The sequence below is a fragment of the Alosa pseudoharengus genome, unplaced genomic scaffold, assembly GCF_046254945.1.
Source record: "Alosa pseudoharengus isolate Yale_2024_CS ecotype anadromous, Long Island Sound unplaced genomic scaffold, YU_APseudo_1.1 YU_APseudo_1.1_scf_14, whole genome shotgun sequence".
Lineage (NCBI taxonomy): Eukaryota > Metazoa > Chordata > Actinopteri > Clupeiformes > Clupeidae > Alosa > Alosa pseudoharengus.
Window position 1 is genome coordinate 37,689,389 of NW_027468609.1, and position 18,109 is coordinate 37,707,497.

At 38.4% G+C, this 18,109-nt stretch overlaps 1 protein-coding gene across 4 annotated transcripts in view; it reads left to right on the forward strand.

Moving 5' to 3' along the window:
- Positions 1 to 1,899: 1,899 nt before the first annotated feature.
- Positions 1,900 to 18,109, forward strand: part of ermp1 (endoplasmic reticulum metallopeptidase 1) — a 129,824-nt gene continuing 113,614 nt past the window's right edge. For all 4 annotated transcript variants that reach the window (XR_012986829.1, XM_076284892.1, XM_076284894.1 and 1 more), the window contains exons 1-2: positions 1,900 to 2,203; positions 16,122 to 16,426. Coding sequence is in view for 3 of the 4 variants with exons in the window: in XM_076284892.1 (XP_076141007.1) it covers positions 1,932 to 2,203; positions 16,122 to 16,426 (577 nt within the window). In the remaining variant the exon portion in view is untranslated. The remainder of the gene's footprint in view (positions 2,204 to 16,121; positions 16,427 to 18,109) is intronic.

The following is an 18,109-nucleotide window of genomic DNA, read 5'->3' on the forward strand; positions in this document are numbered from 1 at the left end:
TGCTTTGCATGGACGTGCGCTGGTGTGCATTCATGAATGATAGAAGGATGGTGCGTGCACCTGCCAGTATGACTGTTGACATGCGCTCTTAAAATAGCATATGAACAACTCGCCATTGACTTCTGACCAGGTTTAGGTGGTGTATGATAGCAATTTTTAGACAACGCGCCAGGTCCCTCCCTAGGTTGTTAATTGCCACACCCCTGGGCGCAATGCTTAAAAAATAAACGTGCAAAATAACGAATTCAACTTCGCGCCGGTGAATAACGAACGCCATGCGCTGGTGACCCAAAATACAGCCCTAAGTCTAAGAAAGCTAAATCCGGTTCCCAGAAAAGAAAAGAGAGGCAAGAAAGGGAGAAAAAAAGAAATGAGGGAAAACAAGTGTTAACAGCTTTCTTTCTCAAGAAAGGTGAGCCCAATGTGAAAGCAATAGTCTACAAATGAAATTAACTCCTGAAGGTTACAAAACACTTCAATACCACCGCGATTATCAGTGCTAAAAAAGCATTAACACAAAATTAGAAATAACATGATGCCTGATTTATAGCCTACCACAACATTTCAATAGCCTACTAATTCGAAAATTAAGTTGAGCTAATAGCTTAACTTAGTAGGCTCAATGTTATATAGGTTAATGAGGAAAGGCTGTCAAATTAGTAGCAAAGCTAACTTGTGAAACGCATCACACTCAGTTTCAGAAACTGTCACAGAGGGTGATGCAGCAGCAGCAGACCTCTCACCATCTGATGTGGACTTGAGACAAGGTGAGCCTATAGTTTAAAATGAAATCACACGAAAGGCTATACTGCAATGTATATTTAGCAACACTGCCATGCTCTGTCTTTCACTGTAGTCTAGTCTAATTAGAATAGACCATTTTTTTGCCACAACCATCAGAAAAATAAAATGTTCTTATGTTTTTATGAAGCAAATGAAAAATGAAATTTGAGGAAATTTTACACAGAATATTTAAATATTAAGCATGTTCAGTCACATCCATAAGGCTACATTGGAATTGCCTGCTAATATATCTATATGCTTATATGCTTGTAGAGGGGTCTGTCCAGGTAGATAGAGAAGATGTGATAGAGGATGAAGGAATTGAAAGCAGAGAAGGTTCTGAAAAAAGTGAAAGAGATGAAGAGAGGTCAGAAGGGCAGTGCTAAGGAGTATATGCCATTGCCTGAGAATCCAGCACTATAGCCAGAGAAGTTGACGAATGAAGAGAGAGACACAATAGTACGCAGATTGGCGAGCAAAGAAAAAACAAATAAAATCACAGCAAAAGACAGGGAAGGGAAACCATTTCCTAACTACCGAGTTGTTAGATTAATTCAATGTGTGATTAGATAGTAGTTAGTTGTGAACCTCATGCTTCATGCTTACAGCCGGTGGTTGGTTGGTTGGTTGGGGGGGGGGGGGCATGGCCACCACTTGTGCATAGGGCCCAGAATTTGGTGCTACGTCCCTGATCATGTCATGGGGACACATGGCACCATTTGCTATAAGAATGACCCACTCAGACATCTGATTTCACTGACTGACAACAGTGTTGTCAATTATTTAGGCTAGCTACATTTTCCGCAACTATTTCCATATTCTCGAAAATGCACTCTAGGCCCTAGTTTTCATCTGTGTAACGTTATTCAAGTCAGGAAAATCCAAATGATCCGGGTTGTTGTGATGACATGGACATATTTGTCTCTGCCTATAAAGCTCACTGGAATTTTATATCGTGATATCTGATAGGCCTAAATAATACAACTTCTATATTGTCCCAACTATTTATTTTTTTGTAGCTGTTTACTATATAGGCCACCTGTATCCAAACGTGGTTACGCTATTCGTCCTTCACAATATTTGTCCCTCGGCGTGTGCCGTCCGGAGTCCGCCAGACTGACGCAAGTTGGTGTTCCAGTATAGTTAAAATGGAGAGTGATACGACTGTTAGGAGAATAAAGCTGCACACCATACAAAATGACATATTCAAGGATAGTAATTATGCTCATAACCGACATGATAAGAACGGCTATGGGGATATAGAAAAGAAATCCGAAGTCAATTCGTACTTGCTACGCGAAGGAGTGGCCGCCTTACTTGTGGTGGCATTTATTTTAGTGTTGTGGGGACTAGTTCATTTATCTTTACAGCAGCTTGTCTTAGGGAGATCTACTGGCGAATTCAATGCACTAAGAGCCAGGTAAGTCACTCCTTTAATTTCATAGTTTGTCATTGTATTGTCTCGTACATTTGACATTTAACCCGATGCGAGAACCTGCGGTGAACTAACGTTAGCTTAAACTGACTACGATCATGCAAAATAAGCAGACGCGATGGCATGGAGTAACCTTAATGTTTGGATGCCTTTTCTGTAGCGAAATAAACCTTTAGGCCTAGGCTACTAATTCTGACATCGAACGGACAGTAAATCATTCCTGTTTTTTCTCATGCCAAGTGAAGGAGGTGTCCTATAACTTTCGATAATGATTTGCTTTTTTTTTTTTTTTGGTGTAGGCCATGTTTTATAACCCAGACACTAAGTTATTGCTGTTGTAAACACAAGGCTGATTGTCATCACCATCCCAAAAACATAGCTTAGCTGCAAGCAGCAATGAGGGGGCCAAGCCGCCAAGTTGGAGTTGCCATGGCAACTCAATGCTGTTCCATCAGACATATGGGCACAAGTTACAGCAAGTTTCATGTCTAGCAACCAAAGATTGCCGTAGATATACACTTCCTGTTAGGCGGCCTCGCCACCAATTTCGACTGGCTGTGAAGGGCGAGCGTTTTTGAATATGGCTTTAAAAAGCAAGACAAGGATTAGTCTGAAGATCATGTGCCAAGTTCCGTGACAAACGGACAAAATCTGTGACCTGTGAAAATGTTTTCGCGTTTCGGACAAAATCCAAGATTTGGCATGTGTTGGTCTAAGGACCACCCACAGTATTAACAGTAGGGCTGTCACTTTCTGCACAATCGATTGGACCAACCAACACAAGTTTTGAAAACTAAAATAGGGAATCGATTTTAATCAAATATGTACAATATTAATTTTAAACGAATTAAACAAATAAAAAAGATAGATGTAACAAAACTCACAAACAAGCAGAAAAAGAAAATAAAGAATTTCGAATGTGCAGTAGGCATTATGAAAGCTAAAAAGAAAATTCCCACCAATTTTACGCACCGGCAACAGCTGTTTTAATCGGCTGCTGTGCTGTTGGTGTTTTGCCAAAAATGGAGGACAATGCTATCAACCTGTGCGACATGAGAGAGACGAGTGATAAGCCCTAATAACTTGTGGAGTTCGATATGGAAGCACTTCGGGTTTTGGGTAGATCAAACTATGGAGAAGGACAAAGCGGTATGCAAACTGTGCAGTCGTGAGTTCCTATGTAGGCACTCCTGTTTGTCATTGTGCACGAAACTTCACCGCAATAAAATCATCAGAAATATTGCTGGCTTGTGCGTCTTTAAGGGGTGGGGTGGTATTAAGATCGTGGTAGTGTATCTAGGTCTAATTGAGTGCCTGTCTCTTTTTAAGACGTTTGGGGGAACCCTTGCAATTGTAACACAGTTGAAAGGCTGCTGATGTGTGGATGCAATTCATAACGTTTTCTACATAGTTAAAATAAAGGTTCGTACTTCTCCTTGGGACAAGCTCTTTTGAATTTTGGAAAACACTTTTCCATTTACATCGGGATTTTCCAAACATTCAGTGTCAGAGTCAATAAAATGAGCCCTTCAACGAAATTGACAAGCAGCTGTAAGTAGGCTAAGCATGCTAAATTCGACATCCAAACAGTATTCTAACGTTAGCTTTGAGATACTGCTTGATTTCATAACTTAGTTTAGTATCTTCAATGTAGCCTACTATGTTGTGATAAGACTTTAGCAGAGTTCACTTCAATGCAGCAGTTTTGAACAAATTTGCGCAGCATGGTCACGATGCTAAGCGGATTTAATAGCAATTTAGCCAGACGTCTTCTATGTAATGCTTCTATGTGGCAACAACAATCCTTCAACAATCGTGAATATTTTGTTAACCCTTTAGTGCCCGTGCCGAACATTCCATTTTTGGTGCTGAATGACCTCCTCACACAAAAAACGTATTTCTTGAGTATAATACATACCATCAATGGGATATACATACCATTGTAATCAGAAGGATCAGTTCTATGAAATGATGTAAAATACATATGGTAATGTTGATATAGTAATGAACAGTATTTGAAAATCCTCTCCAAATGTATATCTGGAATTTGTCAAAATGTAATTTCATTCACATAAAAATGAATTTTCATCATATTTCTCTACAAGATAGAGAAAATTATAGAGTGTATGAAATGTTCAGCAAGTTGTGGGCTATTTAACAAAAAGACTGTATTGGAATATCATTAACCTTTCAAAAGTTATGATAATTTTAGTGATCAGTGTAAAAAAGATGCAGGAAACGGAATTTAGAATGTTGACAGAATTCACATTCACTTTCTCACCAACAACATAAAAGTATGCATAAAAACTAATAATCAAGTCAGAAACAATGGTTTAGATGTATTTGGTCTATAAGAATAAACCATTTATTTGTATATAAGCAAATGCTACAGTCAATAAGAATGACACAAAAAAAAACATACTGTACCTTACCAGTAATACAGGAAGTATACTGTATTCATTGAAGACCATTTCGGAAAAGAGACATAAAATACATTTGATTCAACAAATACAACTTCCTTATATAAATCAGTATAATATGAAAATGATATACATGTATAAAATGTATTATTATTCATGAAAAGCTAGGAATACAATCAACATCACTCAAAACTCAATGTGTTCTAAACATTTGAAAGTGGATTACATACTTAGAACAAGCCTGTGGAGGATAAACACATACACACATATACACACAAACTCATACCCCCCACACACACACACTTACAGAGGAGGATAGGGAAAGGTGGGGTGGGGAACCTGAAGGTTGAACACAGAAGAGCTATGACTCATTACTAAACGCATCCCCTTTTGCAGAATGCCAAATCTGACAGCAATTTGTTTATCAATAAAACAAATTCGCCTTCCGTTACACTCCAGGGCCATACAAGCTACATTAGTTTTATTATGTACGTTTTTTTATAACAAGCTCCTGCTGTACAGGAATATGTACTTGATGGAAAGACGACAGAGTAGTAGTTGGAGCAGCTGAAGGTGAGGCTGAAATTTCAACGGAAATGCCTACCAGCTGTTGTGATAGATTTCCTCCAAATTCTTTCTGGTTGTAGCTACCAAACCTAGGTTCTGCATTGCATTGTCAAACTTGAAATAACAAGAAGCTACTGACAACTGCAATGTCAACGGAGAAAAAGTGCTTTCTGGTATTCTGCGTTTTTTGGAGTACACAATATGTATTCATCATTTGGTCAATGTCCCCTGATCCCTGCCAAGACTTGGATCCCCAGTAGCAATGGATATTAGGGAGGGAAGTGAACCCCATGTAAATGATCAATCCCAGAAACCTGTGAAACTCTTCTGGGGTCTTTGTCCCATGCCCCTGCACTGTTTGCATACGATGGCCTACTAAGCACAAGCTCCCATTCCTTCCGGTTGGTAAAACCACATATGCCTGGGCCAACAATGTGAGTAAAAAAGAACATAACAAGTCTATTTCAGTTTTTTTAGTCTGCACCATCCTACGCACGGCACATAAATCTATACCTTCTTCCTCCATCCCCTCATGGTCTTCAGCATTGTGAGCGCATGAGCAGTCAGCTACCTCTTCAGGCTTGCGAGAAGGTCTGTGTAGGTCTTGTCATCCTCCATCTGAAACAAGAGTGAAATCATACAAATACCTTTATTAATGTAAAAAATAAAATCACAAAACTACAGATTTGTGCATGTATGCACACAAAAGAAGAGGTAGCCTAAACTATTGAAGCATCCTCAGAATATAACTCGAAATATTTCTAAGTAGGCCTATGAAAAGTCATTGTATTACACATGGGTTTAGCTACCCTAAATCTGATTGCCTGGCTGGCATCAAGATAAAGACAGATTACATTTCACCTAGTAACAAACTGCTGAAATGCAATAATGACATTTCTGACCGAATATGTGATTTCACATCATGTTTTCTATAACTAAATATTGAGAGGAGTTGTGCTTCATCTATTTCAAGTCATGCCATCTTAGAAAATGTTGAGACAAGCACGTCTGATGTTTTTCATTTAGAAGTTAGCAAGCTAAAATAGTTCACTACAGACTGCACTACAGATAACAACCGGAGGAAAGGCAATAAGTTAATTACATTTCTGACAGAATATGTGATTTCACATCTTATTTTCTACAACTAACGTTACATATTGAGAGGAGTAAAAATATCGCTCAACTTATTTCATGTAAGAGAACGCAACTTAGAAACGCGGCGCCCATTGATTTATTCAGCTTTGCTTTGGTATACGTCTTGCCAATATAATGCTTACCTAACAAGCAAATTGGAACTAGAAAACAAACTTACCTACAGGTTATATACTAACAGGTTTTTAAATGAAACTGTCAAATGAAAATAACTGACATCAAAAGCAAACAATAATATTGCAAGCAGTTCAGAATTATACAGTTAGCTAAAGTTACGTGACGATGCACTAGCCCCCCCGCTAAGCCATAATGTTGACGCTGATGAGAAAGCATGAGAAAGCATATTACTGTCAAATAACATGATTTAAGGACTTCAAATTAAGATAAACCATAACTAAAACCGATGTAAAAACAATATTACCTCAGTTTATCCAGCTGTGTGGTTTCCAGTCGAGGTAAACTCCAACTTAAGTGCAGGTGGCATCCGGCTTTCCACGTCAAATGCACCGACTCAAGTGAAAATATTTTTTCAAGACTCATCTTCAAGTATCCAAAACATTTCGCGCCATAAACCCCTTAACCAATCATATCAAATTGAAGCTTATGTTGTCAGCATTACGGGGAGGATTAAAAATAAAAAATCAGTCATTGGACAGCTGAGATATGAGACGATTGGCCATCGTTACTTTTGTAACGAAATTAGAACGGTCGGGCTCGTAAGGGTTAAATGCACATGCAGAGGAGTGGCAGCGGGCTACGAGAGAGAGCGGGGCGGGGCAAGGAAAGGCTGCGTGCGTAAAAAGCGCAGCTCAATGGCAATGCAAGGATTTGACCTTATCGTCGCTGCCCGATGAAACTCACGTATGTCCAAAACGGTTACTTTTCAGGAAGTAAAAAAAAACACCATAATTTCAAAGCAGTTGAACGTAGCGTTGTCAAACTTGGTACGGCATCTTTAAATGTAATCATATTCTTGCCAGTGTAATGATATAATCCATATTTTACCAAAATCGAGTTTAAATGGACATACGTGTATATTTTACAGTAACGGTGGTCGATACGCGTTTTTCCGATCATTAATTAGAATGGCCAAGTCTCGTTTCATATTGACAGATGAATAGCCTACGCTGTTTATTAAATACGTCCAAAGGACAGATGTATGTTGCTAGTGACAAAATATTAACTTTCAGTGTTTTACGATGTCTTTGCCATGGGGAAGTGTTTTTCCCCATGCATTTATTCTAGGTTACTGTCAGTGACTGCCGTGAGAGAAGCGGGTTCTGTGTTTCGTTCATGTCAGTGACTGACGCGAGAGAAGCGGGGTCTGTGTTGTGTTGCTTTGCGTTAATTTATTTTCATTGGGCATGCTGTGCCGTGCCGTCCACAGCTCTTCAGTTCTGACAAAGCCAAAATTACTCCTTTTGAAACAATGAGTGCAGGAAGCGCGTTTGTATGGTTATATTGCTTGACGGGGGGATCCCAAGCAGCTTTCAGCCATAAGGATACTTTGAGAACATTTCAATTCACCCGACACTAATATTCAGAATGTTGGAAACTATTTCGGCATAGCCTATAAAGCAGTTTAATTAAATGGAATGTTAGTTGTAAACAAACGAGCTACTTGGTGAGGCTTGGCCTCACAGATGCGCTCGTGCCTTAGATGGCAGGAAAAATCTTCACGATAGGCCTATTAACTAACCACCCGATTCACGTTGGCTGGGGGGAAGGGGGGCCATCAGACATTTGTGCCCAGTTAATCTGGCCCTGCCCCCAACAAATCACACCTTCCCACCTCTGACAGCTTAAAAGAAGTCAAGAGGACTCCTTACTCACAGACCTATTCACAAACCTGCGGCATTTTGCCGTGTTTTGAAATCATGCAGCTACAGGAGCTTCCAATCGTGAGGAAGCAATTTTGCATTGTAGGCATAACTAACATGCAATAACGCCACCAACAACAACCAAAACTAGGCTAATCATTGTCAACATTAAATGTAACATTATTGTGAATCAAATTAAAATGTTCTATTTTGCAAACGTAGGCATAGTAACAGAATAATTTAATAATGTTACAAAGATACTACATCAATCCGTATGTTTCATTAGGCTACTAGGCTATTTGTTTTGCCTTGATTCATTTAGGCTAGGCCTTTTTATTCAGGGGCCATATTCACAAAGAAGGCTAAAAGTAGCTCCTAACCAAAGATAATGAATGCGTAGCCCTAACTGGCGAATTTAGGAGCAACTCCTAAAAATAATGGGCGTGCCACTCCTAACTTTTTCACAAAAAGTAATTCACGAAGCATTTTAGACCTAAAAGTAGCACCTAAGTCTGGGACAGCTTAAGTCGAGAGGACTCCTAACTCACTAAGACCTATTCATAAACAGCTTTTTTGTGGCATTTTACGTTGCGATGTTTTGAAATGCGTAGCCTATGCGCAACATGAGCTTCCAATCGCGAGGGAACAATTTTGCATTCATAAAAGGGATGCAATAACGCCACCAACAACAACCAAAACTCATTGTTAACATGTAAATGAAATGTAACGTTTCATTGTGAATCAAATTAAAATGTTCTCCTCTTTGCAAACGTAGCCTAGGCATATGGTGACAGATTAATTTAATAATGTTGCAAAGGTAGGCTACTGCATCAATCCATAGGCCTATGTTTCATTAGGCTACTAGGCTATTTGTTTTGCCTTACTCTTTTCATTTAGGCTAGGCCTTTTTATTCAGTTATTAATCATCTTCCGTCCTTCGCACTACTTGTGTAGCGCACGCATTCTCCGACCTGTCACCTGTCACTCATCATCGGAAGAGAGGTGTTTGGAATTCCCGCGTTACAATCGTCAGCCAATCAAGGTGGTCACTTCAGTCAAGCTCGTGCATGAGTAATGACGTCATCCATAGCCACGAAGACTCACTCCTAGTTTAGGAGTTGTCTGAAAGGCTTTGTGAATAACTTTTAAGAGAAAACATTATGCGTGACTCGGACATCTAACTAAATGCAACAGGCTCATATCGTCCTCGCATTCGCAAAATGAGGACCAGTGTTTTGTCAAATTGCAAATAGCTATTTGTTTTAACAAATTTTTATGATAGTATGAAGTGCTTTTTGTATAGGCTACTATCTTAATCTTGGAATATGGGGAGGGAAGTGGCGCGTCTGCAGTCAGCCAAATATGAATGTAATTCTGCGGCATAAAGCAGATGTATTTGTTTATTGTACAGAAAAATAAAAATGACATGTCAAGCAGTCAATTGACTACATTGCAGTCAAGAAGTAGGGCAAATTAAGACACTGTTTTGATTTGCGTAGTTGCGTTACCCCCAACACTGACAATAACAGCAAATTAAGATATTTTTTCGTTTTGTGGAGCGGCACCGGTAGGCTATCAAAAGCAGATTTCGCTACCACCGTGTAGTCAAGCCTTAAGCCATACCCAAGTAGCCTTAATCGAGGTAATGTTTAATTACGATTTATTTTGTTATTGAATTCGTAGGCTGGGATTCCTCTCGGTAACAATTACCACTGACAGAGCGATGTACAGTGGCAGAGCGACGCACAGTGGCTGAAAGTGGTACTAAAGCTTCACGCAACTTCACACCGCGTAATGCGCGACTGAAGTGGCCATTTCAAAGCGATGCCCACTGTATAGCCTAGGCATAAAAAAAAAAGGTTTGGTTCCTGTTGGTTGTCAGTTGAGGCCATGGGTCGGTAGGGATTTTTTCCAGTGGCAGTAAGGGATAGGTAGAAAATCAATCCCTCCAGGATTTCGTGAGGTTTTTTGAGAGTGTTGCGACCTAAAATGCCTGGATGGAAGTTGCGGTGATTTTAGCTGTTTCTTGTGGAGAAATTGCGGGAGGAAGTGAAAATTGCAAAAAATTGTTTAAATTTAGGGCAATTAAGGTTAGTAACACCAAAATCACACTGATAATCTTGATGCTTATTAAAAAGGATAATCAAAGGTAAACAGTAAGGATTACAGAAAATCAAAGTAGGCCTACTTTATTTGTGAAAATGCTTTGACTGAGGTAATTCACAAAGCAGTATAGTAGAACTGTCCAAAAAAGATAGTCACCTAAAGAGATGGCATCATGTCATATGTTTCAATACATTCATATATTTTGTAATTCATATTAAGTTCATATCTTTTTAATAATTAATAGTCTGTGGCCTGCATAATTACTAATATCCAAGTAAGTATCTAGTAATTTCATATTGATTTAAACTATTTGACTACACTTCTGTTTAATGTCATTACATTGGTGGTGTACGTCTAATTGACTGCCTGCCCCTTTAAGGTAGCCTAATTACATTTCTGAGTGGATTGGAAGGCTTGCATCTCACTGTGTTCGGCTACGAGTGTAAATCACTTTTTGCATAGTGCATTACCATATGTGGATGCAATTGGGAATGTCTTCTATGTCATTAGTTAAAATAAATGTTAAAAAAACCAACTCGAATAAAAATCATTCTTGGATCATAGAAGAGGTAAATGTCTTGCAATTTTATTAATTTCTATGATTTTGGTAGCACTACTCAAACTAAGCCCACAAGCTAGCAAACATAAGCTTGACATAAACATGACATAAGCTAAAAGGACATATCCAGGTAAATGTTTGCCAATGGGTTGCATAGCCTACTCAAATGTCAGTAAACCAAGTAGGCCTTAATTAACTTATTTTCATAGCCTAGGTAGGTTAGGCATAAAAAAAAAAAAAGGTTTGGTTCCTGTTGGTTGTCAGTTGAGGCCATGGGTCGGTAGGGAATTTTTTTTTTTTTTTTTTTTTTTCAGTGGCAGTAAGGGATAGGTAGAAAATCAATCCCACCAGGATTTCGCGAGGTTTTTTGAGACTGTTGCGACCTAAAATGCCTGGATGGAAGTTGCGGTGATTTTAGCTGTTTCTTGTGGAGAAATTGCGGGAGGAAGTGAAAATTGCAAAAATAGTTTAAATTTAGGGCAATTAAGGTTAGTAAGACCAAAATCACACTGATAATCTTGATGCTTATTAAAAAGGATAATCAAAGGTAAACAGTAAGGATTACAGAAAATCAAAGTAGGCCTACTTTATTTGTGAAAATGCTTTGACTGAGGTCATTCACAAAGCATTATAGTAGAACTGTCCAAAAAAGACAGTCACCTAAAGAGATGGCATCATGTCATATGTTTCAATACATTCATATATTTTGTAATTCATATTAAGTTCATATCTTTTTAATAATTCATAGTCTGTGGCCTGCATAATTACTAATAGCCAAGTAAGTATCTAGTAATTTCATTTTGATTTAAACTATTTGACTACACTTCTGTTTAATGTCATTACATTGGTGGTGTACGTCTAATTGACTGCCTGCCCCTTTAAGGACGTGAGAGTATCCTAAGTACATTTCTGAGTGGATTGGAAGGCTTGCATCTCACTGTGTTCGGCTACGAGTGTAAATCACTTTTTGCATAGTGCATTACGATATGTGGATGCAATTGGGAATGTCTTCTATGTCATTAGTTAAAATAAATGTTAAAAAAACAACTCGAATGAAATTATTATTGGATCATAGAAGAGGTAAATGTCTTGCAATTTTATTAATTTCTATGATTTTGGTAGCACTACTCAAACTAAGCCCACAAGCTAGCAAACATGACATAAGCTAAAAGGACATATCCAGGTAAACGTTTGCCAATGGGTTGCATAGCCTACTCAAAAATCAGTAAACCAAGTAGGCCTTAATTAACTTACTTTCATAGCCTAGGTAGGTTAGCAACACCAGGTTGAGAGATGCAAGTAAGCAGATCATTAACGTTAGCCTTCTATTTATTGTCATCAAAACTGTAGAGGAACGAACACGTTAGGGCAGTCTTTGGTGTCATATGCAAAAGGTGCAGAAGTAAGTGTGCCATCTGGCTCAATATTCTGCGCGAGGGACTGTTGCGGTAGGTGACATTTCACAGTGAAACTACGATGATTGGTCAAATTTGCGAAAAACAAGTGACTAAAACAATCGTCTTCGTGAACAGCGGTGCATAGGCTACTTTGTAACAGAGAGAATACGCTCATCCTTATACATAACGCAAGGGGTAATTAATGTAATTATAGTTCACCTTTTATTTGTGGATTTATTTAATGTAGCCTAGACTATTTAGTGTTATTTCTTCCCCAAGCTCATAAAATAAATTTGGGTCGCACATAAATTGACAGTGTCGGTCGGAAACCGGAACCCAAGAATTTTTTTTTTTATGCCCTATTTCTTTATGCAAAGGCTCACTGACTGCCATTAGCTCTGAATGAAGAAATAAAGCCCCAGCTAACAATTTATGGTTCCAGAACGTTCCCTGAAGGTTAGATTTTGGTTAGGTTTTGGTTCCCATGGGAAGTTGCAACCTTTGGGAACCTTTAGGAAACGTTCCCCTAACGTTGCCTAAATGTTGCAACCTTTAGGGAACCTTCCTCTAACATTGCAACCTTTGCATACCAATTTTATTTTTACTTTAACCCTTAGAACCCGATTGATGCAAAGTGCGTCAAAAAACACACCTTTTCTTCTCTGTTACATTGCTCCGGAACTATTCATCGCAGCGAGATGACACCTTTATTGCGTGACAGAGCAGAAGTGGGGCTTTCCAACGAGACTATGCACTTGTACTTGTACGATCAAGTATGAAAATTAAATTAAATTGCATCATATATACAGTCTATACTTCTCTGCGTTCACCTGCGCACCCATTACTCTCGTTTGAATTAATCGTGATCGCATACATAGCAAGCATATTAGATGAAAGAGGAGACACAGGGCTTTCCATTGGTACCAAGTATATCGATCCTTCTGGGTTGTATAAACAAAGTGACTGCAAAATAATAACGGCATACAAAAACCATGCTGCACACCCTTTACTCTCGTTTGAATTTCTCGCGAACCTGTGATAGGATAGATAAACTTATGCCATGCATTTCAGATGAAAGAGGAGACACAGAGCTATTATTGATACCATCATTTGAGTACATCCTTCTGGGTTATAAAACAGATTAAGTGACAGCAAAATAATAACTTCATATAAGCTTAGCTCAACTTACCCCATGTTTTGTGTGTTTTTGTGGCAAAGCATGTTTATAATCCAACGCTATCATGTGTTTCTCTATGGCAAAGCATGTTCATAATCCGGTTTTGAGATCCTAGCAAATTCCTGCATGGCATCCAATTCAAGGCTCACATTGCATCCCAATTTGTATGACAAAGAAACACTCCATTTGTCTTTACTTTGTTCATGGCAATGCAGTAAAAACTTGTTGTAGAGACATACGTTTTGCACACGTTTTTTCCTACGCGGTATTATATGGAGAGAAAACATTAGCCTTTGAATATTTTAATAGTCAGTTTCAAACAAAGAACTATTCTCATGTAACTCTTTTGTAAATGGACTGAAGTTCGCTCTAAATATCTACGTAAACCGATTATGCTAACCGTTAGCATCTTTATGGGATTTCTCATATACATTAGCCGTAAGCTAACGCATTAGTTTCTATTCTGTAACTTGGAATGCTAGCCTACATGATTGCTCTTAAACAAAACATCGAAGGAAATAACTGAGATGTACTCTGTTGGTCTGCTTAGTTTTACAGTGAATCCTATGTAAAGGTTTGAAAGGAACTTCAGCTAGACCATGTCATTGCCACACACACAAGTGGGGGCAGAATTGGAAATGTGTCATAGAGTGACAATGCATTGGTTGATTTGGTTAAAAAGTCACAGGTTAGGTTATTGGTTATTATTGTAATGATGCTATTCATAAATAATGAGCTGTAAAGTAACTCAGACTTTAACAAAAACAATTTTTTAAAGGATATTGACTAATTATCGTTATCATCAAAATCGCAAAAAATATCGAGATATTATTTTTTGTCCATATCGCCCACCCCTAGTACATATGTACTTAAATTATACTTACTTATGTATGTACTTATTTTAGGAACCAAACTGACCCAACTTTTGTCTGTGCTCCTATGTTTTTGGGCGCCCAATAGCTCCTGGAAAAAAAAAAGTCAGCATAAAGACCTGTGACCCAAAGTCTTTAAATCTGACTTAAAACTATTAATAGCGGGATAGGATTTGATGTGGGATGGGACAAATTCTAAATTAGTCAGACATTCAGTTAGTCAAATTTGTGTGAGAGATCATTTTATAAATAATTTTGGAATTAACTGGTCTATTGTCACATCTGACAGAAATATTTGGGTGTCCATGGACATGTACATGGATGTACTTTTGCTCATATACTTTCTGCCAAACCTGGGCACTGTAGGACTTCACCCCTTCCTTTCAGTGCAGTGCCATATTAAAGAAACTGAGGGCTGTATTTTGCACACTGGTGCATGGCGTAAAACTCGTTTTCCACCCGACGCGAAGTTTAATTCCTTATTTTGCACGTTTCATTTTTAAACAATGCGCCCAGGGGTGTGGCAATTAACAACTTAGGGAGTGGCTTAGCGCATTGTCTAAAAATCGCTATTGTACACCTGGTCAGAGGTCTATGGCGAGTTGTTTATATGTTATTTTAAGAGCGCATTGTCAACAGTCATATTGGCGGGGGCACAACGCACCATCCTTCTATCATCCATGAACGCACACCAGCGCACATCCATGCAAAAAATTACAAATTGCACGATTACAATGGGAAACATAATTAGAATAAAGATATTACGAAATACTGTACATCTCATGATGAGTAGTTATTCACCATCATTAGCAAATTGGTAATGATGGTTAAAAGTGATTAGGGAAGAGGCGAGAGACACGTATGGAGCACAGCTGAAGACACACTGTCACAAGATATAAGCAACTCCTCTGCAGGATAAATGTTTTTTTTATTCAGTTATTTGAGCAATATTAGGGTAGATTTAGCTTTTTCCAGCCTATGTTTTTGATGGTAACCCATTGTCAGTCAATAGTGAAACTGCATATAACTGTCTTGTCGTTGACTGACACCATGGTGAAGTTAGTTTCACTTTGCCAATGAGTTCAAATAATAGAGAAGTGTAAATGCGTGAAGGCTATGCTAGGTTTTAGTAAAGTATGGTTTTAGTGGAATGACTATTCCATACGCTCTCGCAAGCAGCCTCCTTCAAATGCGCCGTTGAATGTCAAAATACCGATGGATTTATTTGACATCGCGCTTTGCGCCGTTAAAGGGGATTGACAGATGTCATTCTCATTGGTTTAAATGATGTTACGCCTCAAACACACCCATGACTGATTAAAAAAACCTAGGAACACCTTGATGCGCCATGCGCTCGAAGAAAACCCTCCCAATGTGGACTGGACATCCTACTATATTTGAATAAGCTTTTGACGAGTGACGATGCGCTTTTGACTGTCATGATAGGGCCCTGAGCTAGGATAATCATCCCAGAGACACTTAAAGGGATATTCCACCATTGGGGGAAATACACTCATTTACCAACTCCCCTTAAGTTAAACAATTGAGTTTTACCTTTCCCCAGTTCATCCAGCCGTTCTCTGAGTCTGACAGTAACAGCAAGGGAAAACTCAATTGTTTAACTCGAGGGGAGGTGGAAAATTAGTGTATTTCCCCAAATGGTGGAGTATCGCTTTAACGGAGAGTTGTTATTGCATTGATTATTAGATTATAAAATCAGGTATCAGGCTCTATTTTTAATGTTAAATCAGGGGTTTGATGTTAAATTTGTAGATGTGATGGTATGTCATTGTTCATGTGTCACTTAACTGCCTATGCATGTCCTGGTTGCAGAAAACACCTGGAAAGCATCACCAGTGTGGGTCCTCGACCAGTGGGAAGTGTGGAGAATGAGGTCATGACTGTGGGTTACCTGCTGGCTGAGATCGAGCACATCCGGGAGGAGAGCATGGCTGGGCCCCATGCCATTACTGTGGATGTGCAACGGCCCACTGGCTCCTTCAGCATCGACTTCCTGGGTGGCTTCACCAGCTACTATGACAAGGTCACGAACATTGCTGTCAAATTGGAGCCTAAGAATGGCGCACAGCACCTCATGTTGGCCAACTGTCATTTTGACTCTGTGGCTAACAGCCCAGGTACAGTGCAGACTGGCAGTAGATTCTGCATAATCTATATGTTCTTCATACTGGAATTTCTGTTTTGCTGTCATAGCTTACATTCAGTGTTTATGGAAATAATCATGTAATTTATTAATTTACAGTGGGTGCCATTTAGAAGAGGCCACTTCATTCACGCTTTCCGTGATTCACGCAGCAGCGGAAATGTATTACAACCCATAACGTACAACGTATTACAACTTATAATGTATTACAACTTATAACGTACAACTTACAATGTATTACTTGTGGTTGTTTGGGTCATTGCAGCTTCACTGGGGAAATATAAATAAAAAACGTGTGATTCACGCGTTAGGTCCTGTGAGAATCACGCGTGAAACCGGGCAATTCCAAGTGGTACCCACTGTATATAAACACTCAGGTAGTACATAAGCCAAATTTTTCATTAAAATGCTTAATTTGTGAAAGCATGACGTGTTTTCACATTTGCCTGTGCATTCTTTGTATATTTTTGCCTGTTTAAGACTATCAGTGACATTTCTCTTATCCGAAAAATTATAAAAAAAAAAAAATATATATATATATATATATATATATATATATATAAAGCATAACACAGTAGGTTCTGCATCATGATGGTAATTTTGAAGACCAAGTCAGACCAATGGTAGAGAAAAAAAATCAGGAACAGATTTGTATTTACCATGATGCGCATCAAAGGAGAAGCAGAATGACTTCCCCTAAAGATCCACCAGCTGCTCTAACTAGACAAGGAAATAGTTAGGGTTTAAGTATCCTTCCAGGTTAATGGAAGATTGCGTTCGATATCCCATCTTACATGGCCCACAGTGAATCAGACTGGCAATTCAGAGCAAATTTCTACTGACGCAGGGGATGCTCCAATGCAGAATAGTAAAACATTGCATAATATCTCTAAACACATATACACAGACGGGGACAGTACAGAAACAGAATGAAACTAGAAAAGCATTTCCTGAAGGAAATACAGTGCATGAAAATGCAAAAAATATGATGTAAAATATCATACAGAGTAAAAACAAACTATATTGGTTGCTAGGTAGATGAGGTTTAATATAGTTGGAATGACTGAACAGTTAAATAGGTGGATAGTTTATATGGTTAAATGATTTGCTTGGTAGATAAGGTTTAATATAGTTGGAATGATTGAACGGTTAAATAGGTGGATAATTTAAATGGTTAAATTATTTAGGTAGAGAATTGACGATAACTGACAGTTGGAATGGATTTTAATGTTTGCTAGCAGTTATGTTAACTATGTTATCAAAAATAATAATGTTAACCAAGTTACTTAACTTAGTTAACTTAGCTAATGTTTTCATTTTTAGTAGTTATGCTAACTAGCATGTTAGCAATGCTAACATGCTAACTATGTTAACCATGTAACTTAGCTAACATAGCTAATCATTATTAGTAGTCATGCTAACTATGTTAATTAGCATGCTAACATGTTAACATGCTAACTATGCTAACCATGTTACTTAGCTAACTTAGCTAATCATTTTTAGCAGTTTTGCTAAAAATGCTAACTAGCATGCTAGCATGCTAACTACGTTAACCATGTTACTTAGCTAATCATTTTTAGCAGTTTTACTAAAAATGCTAACTAGCATGCTAACATGCTAGCATGCTAACTATGCTAACCATGTTACTTAGCTAACT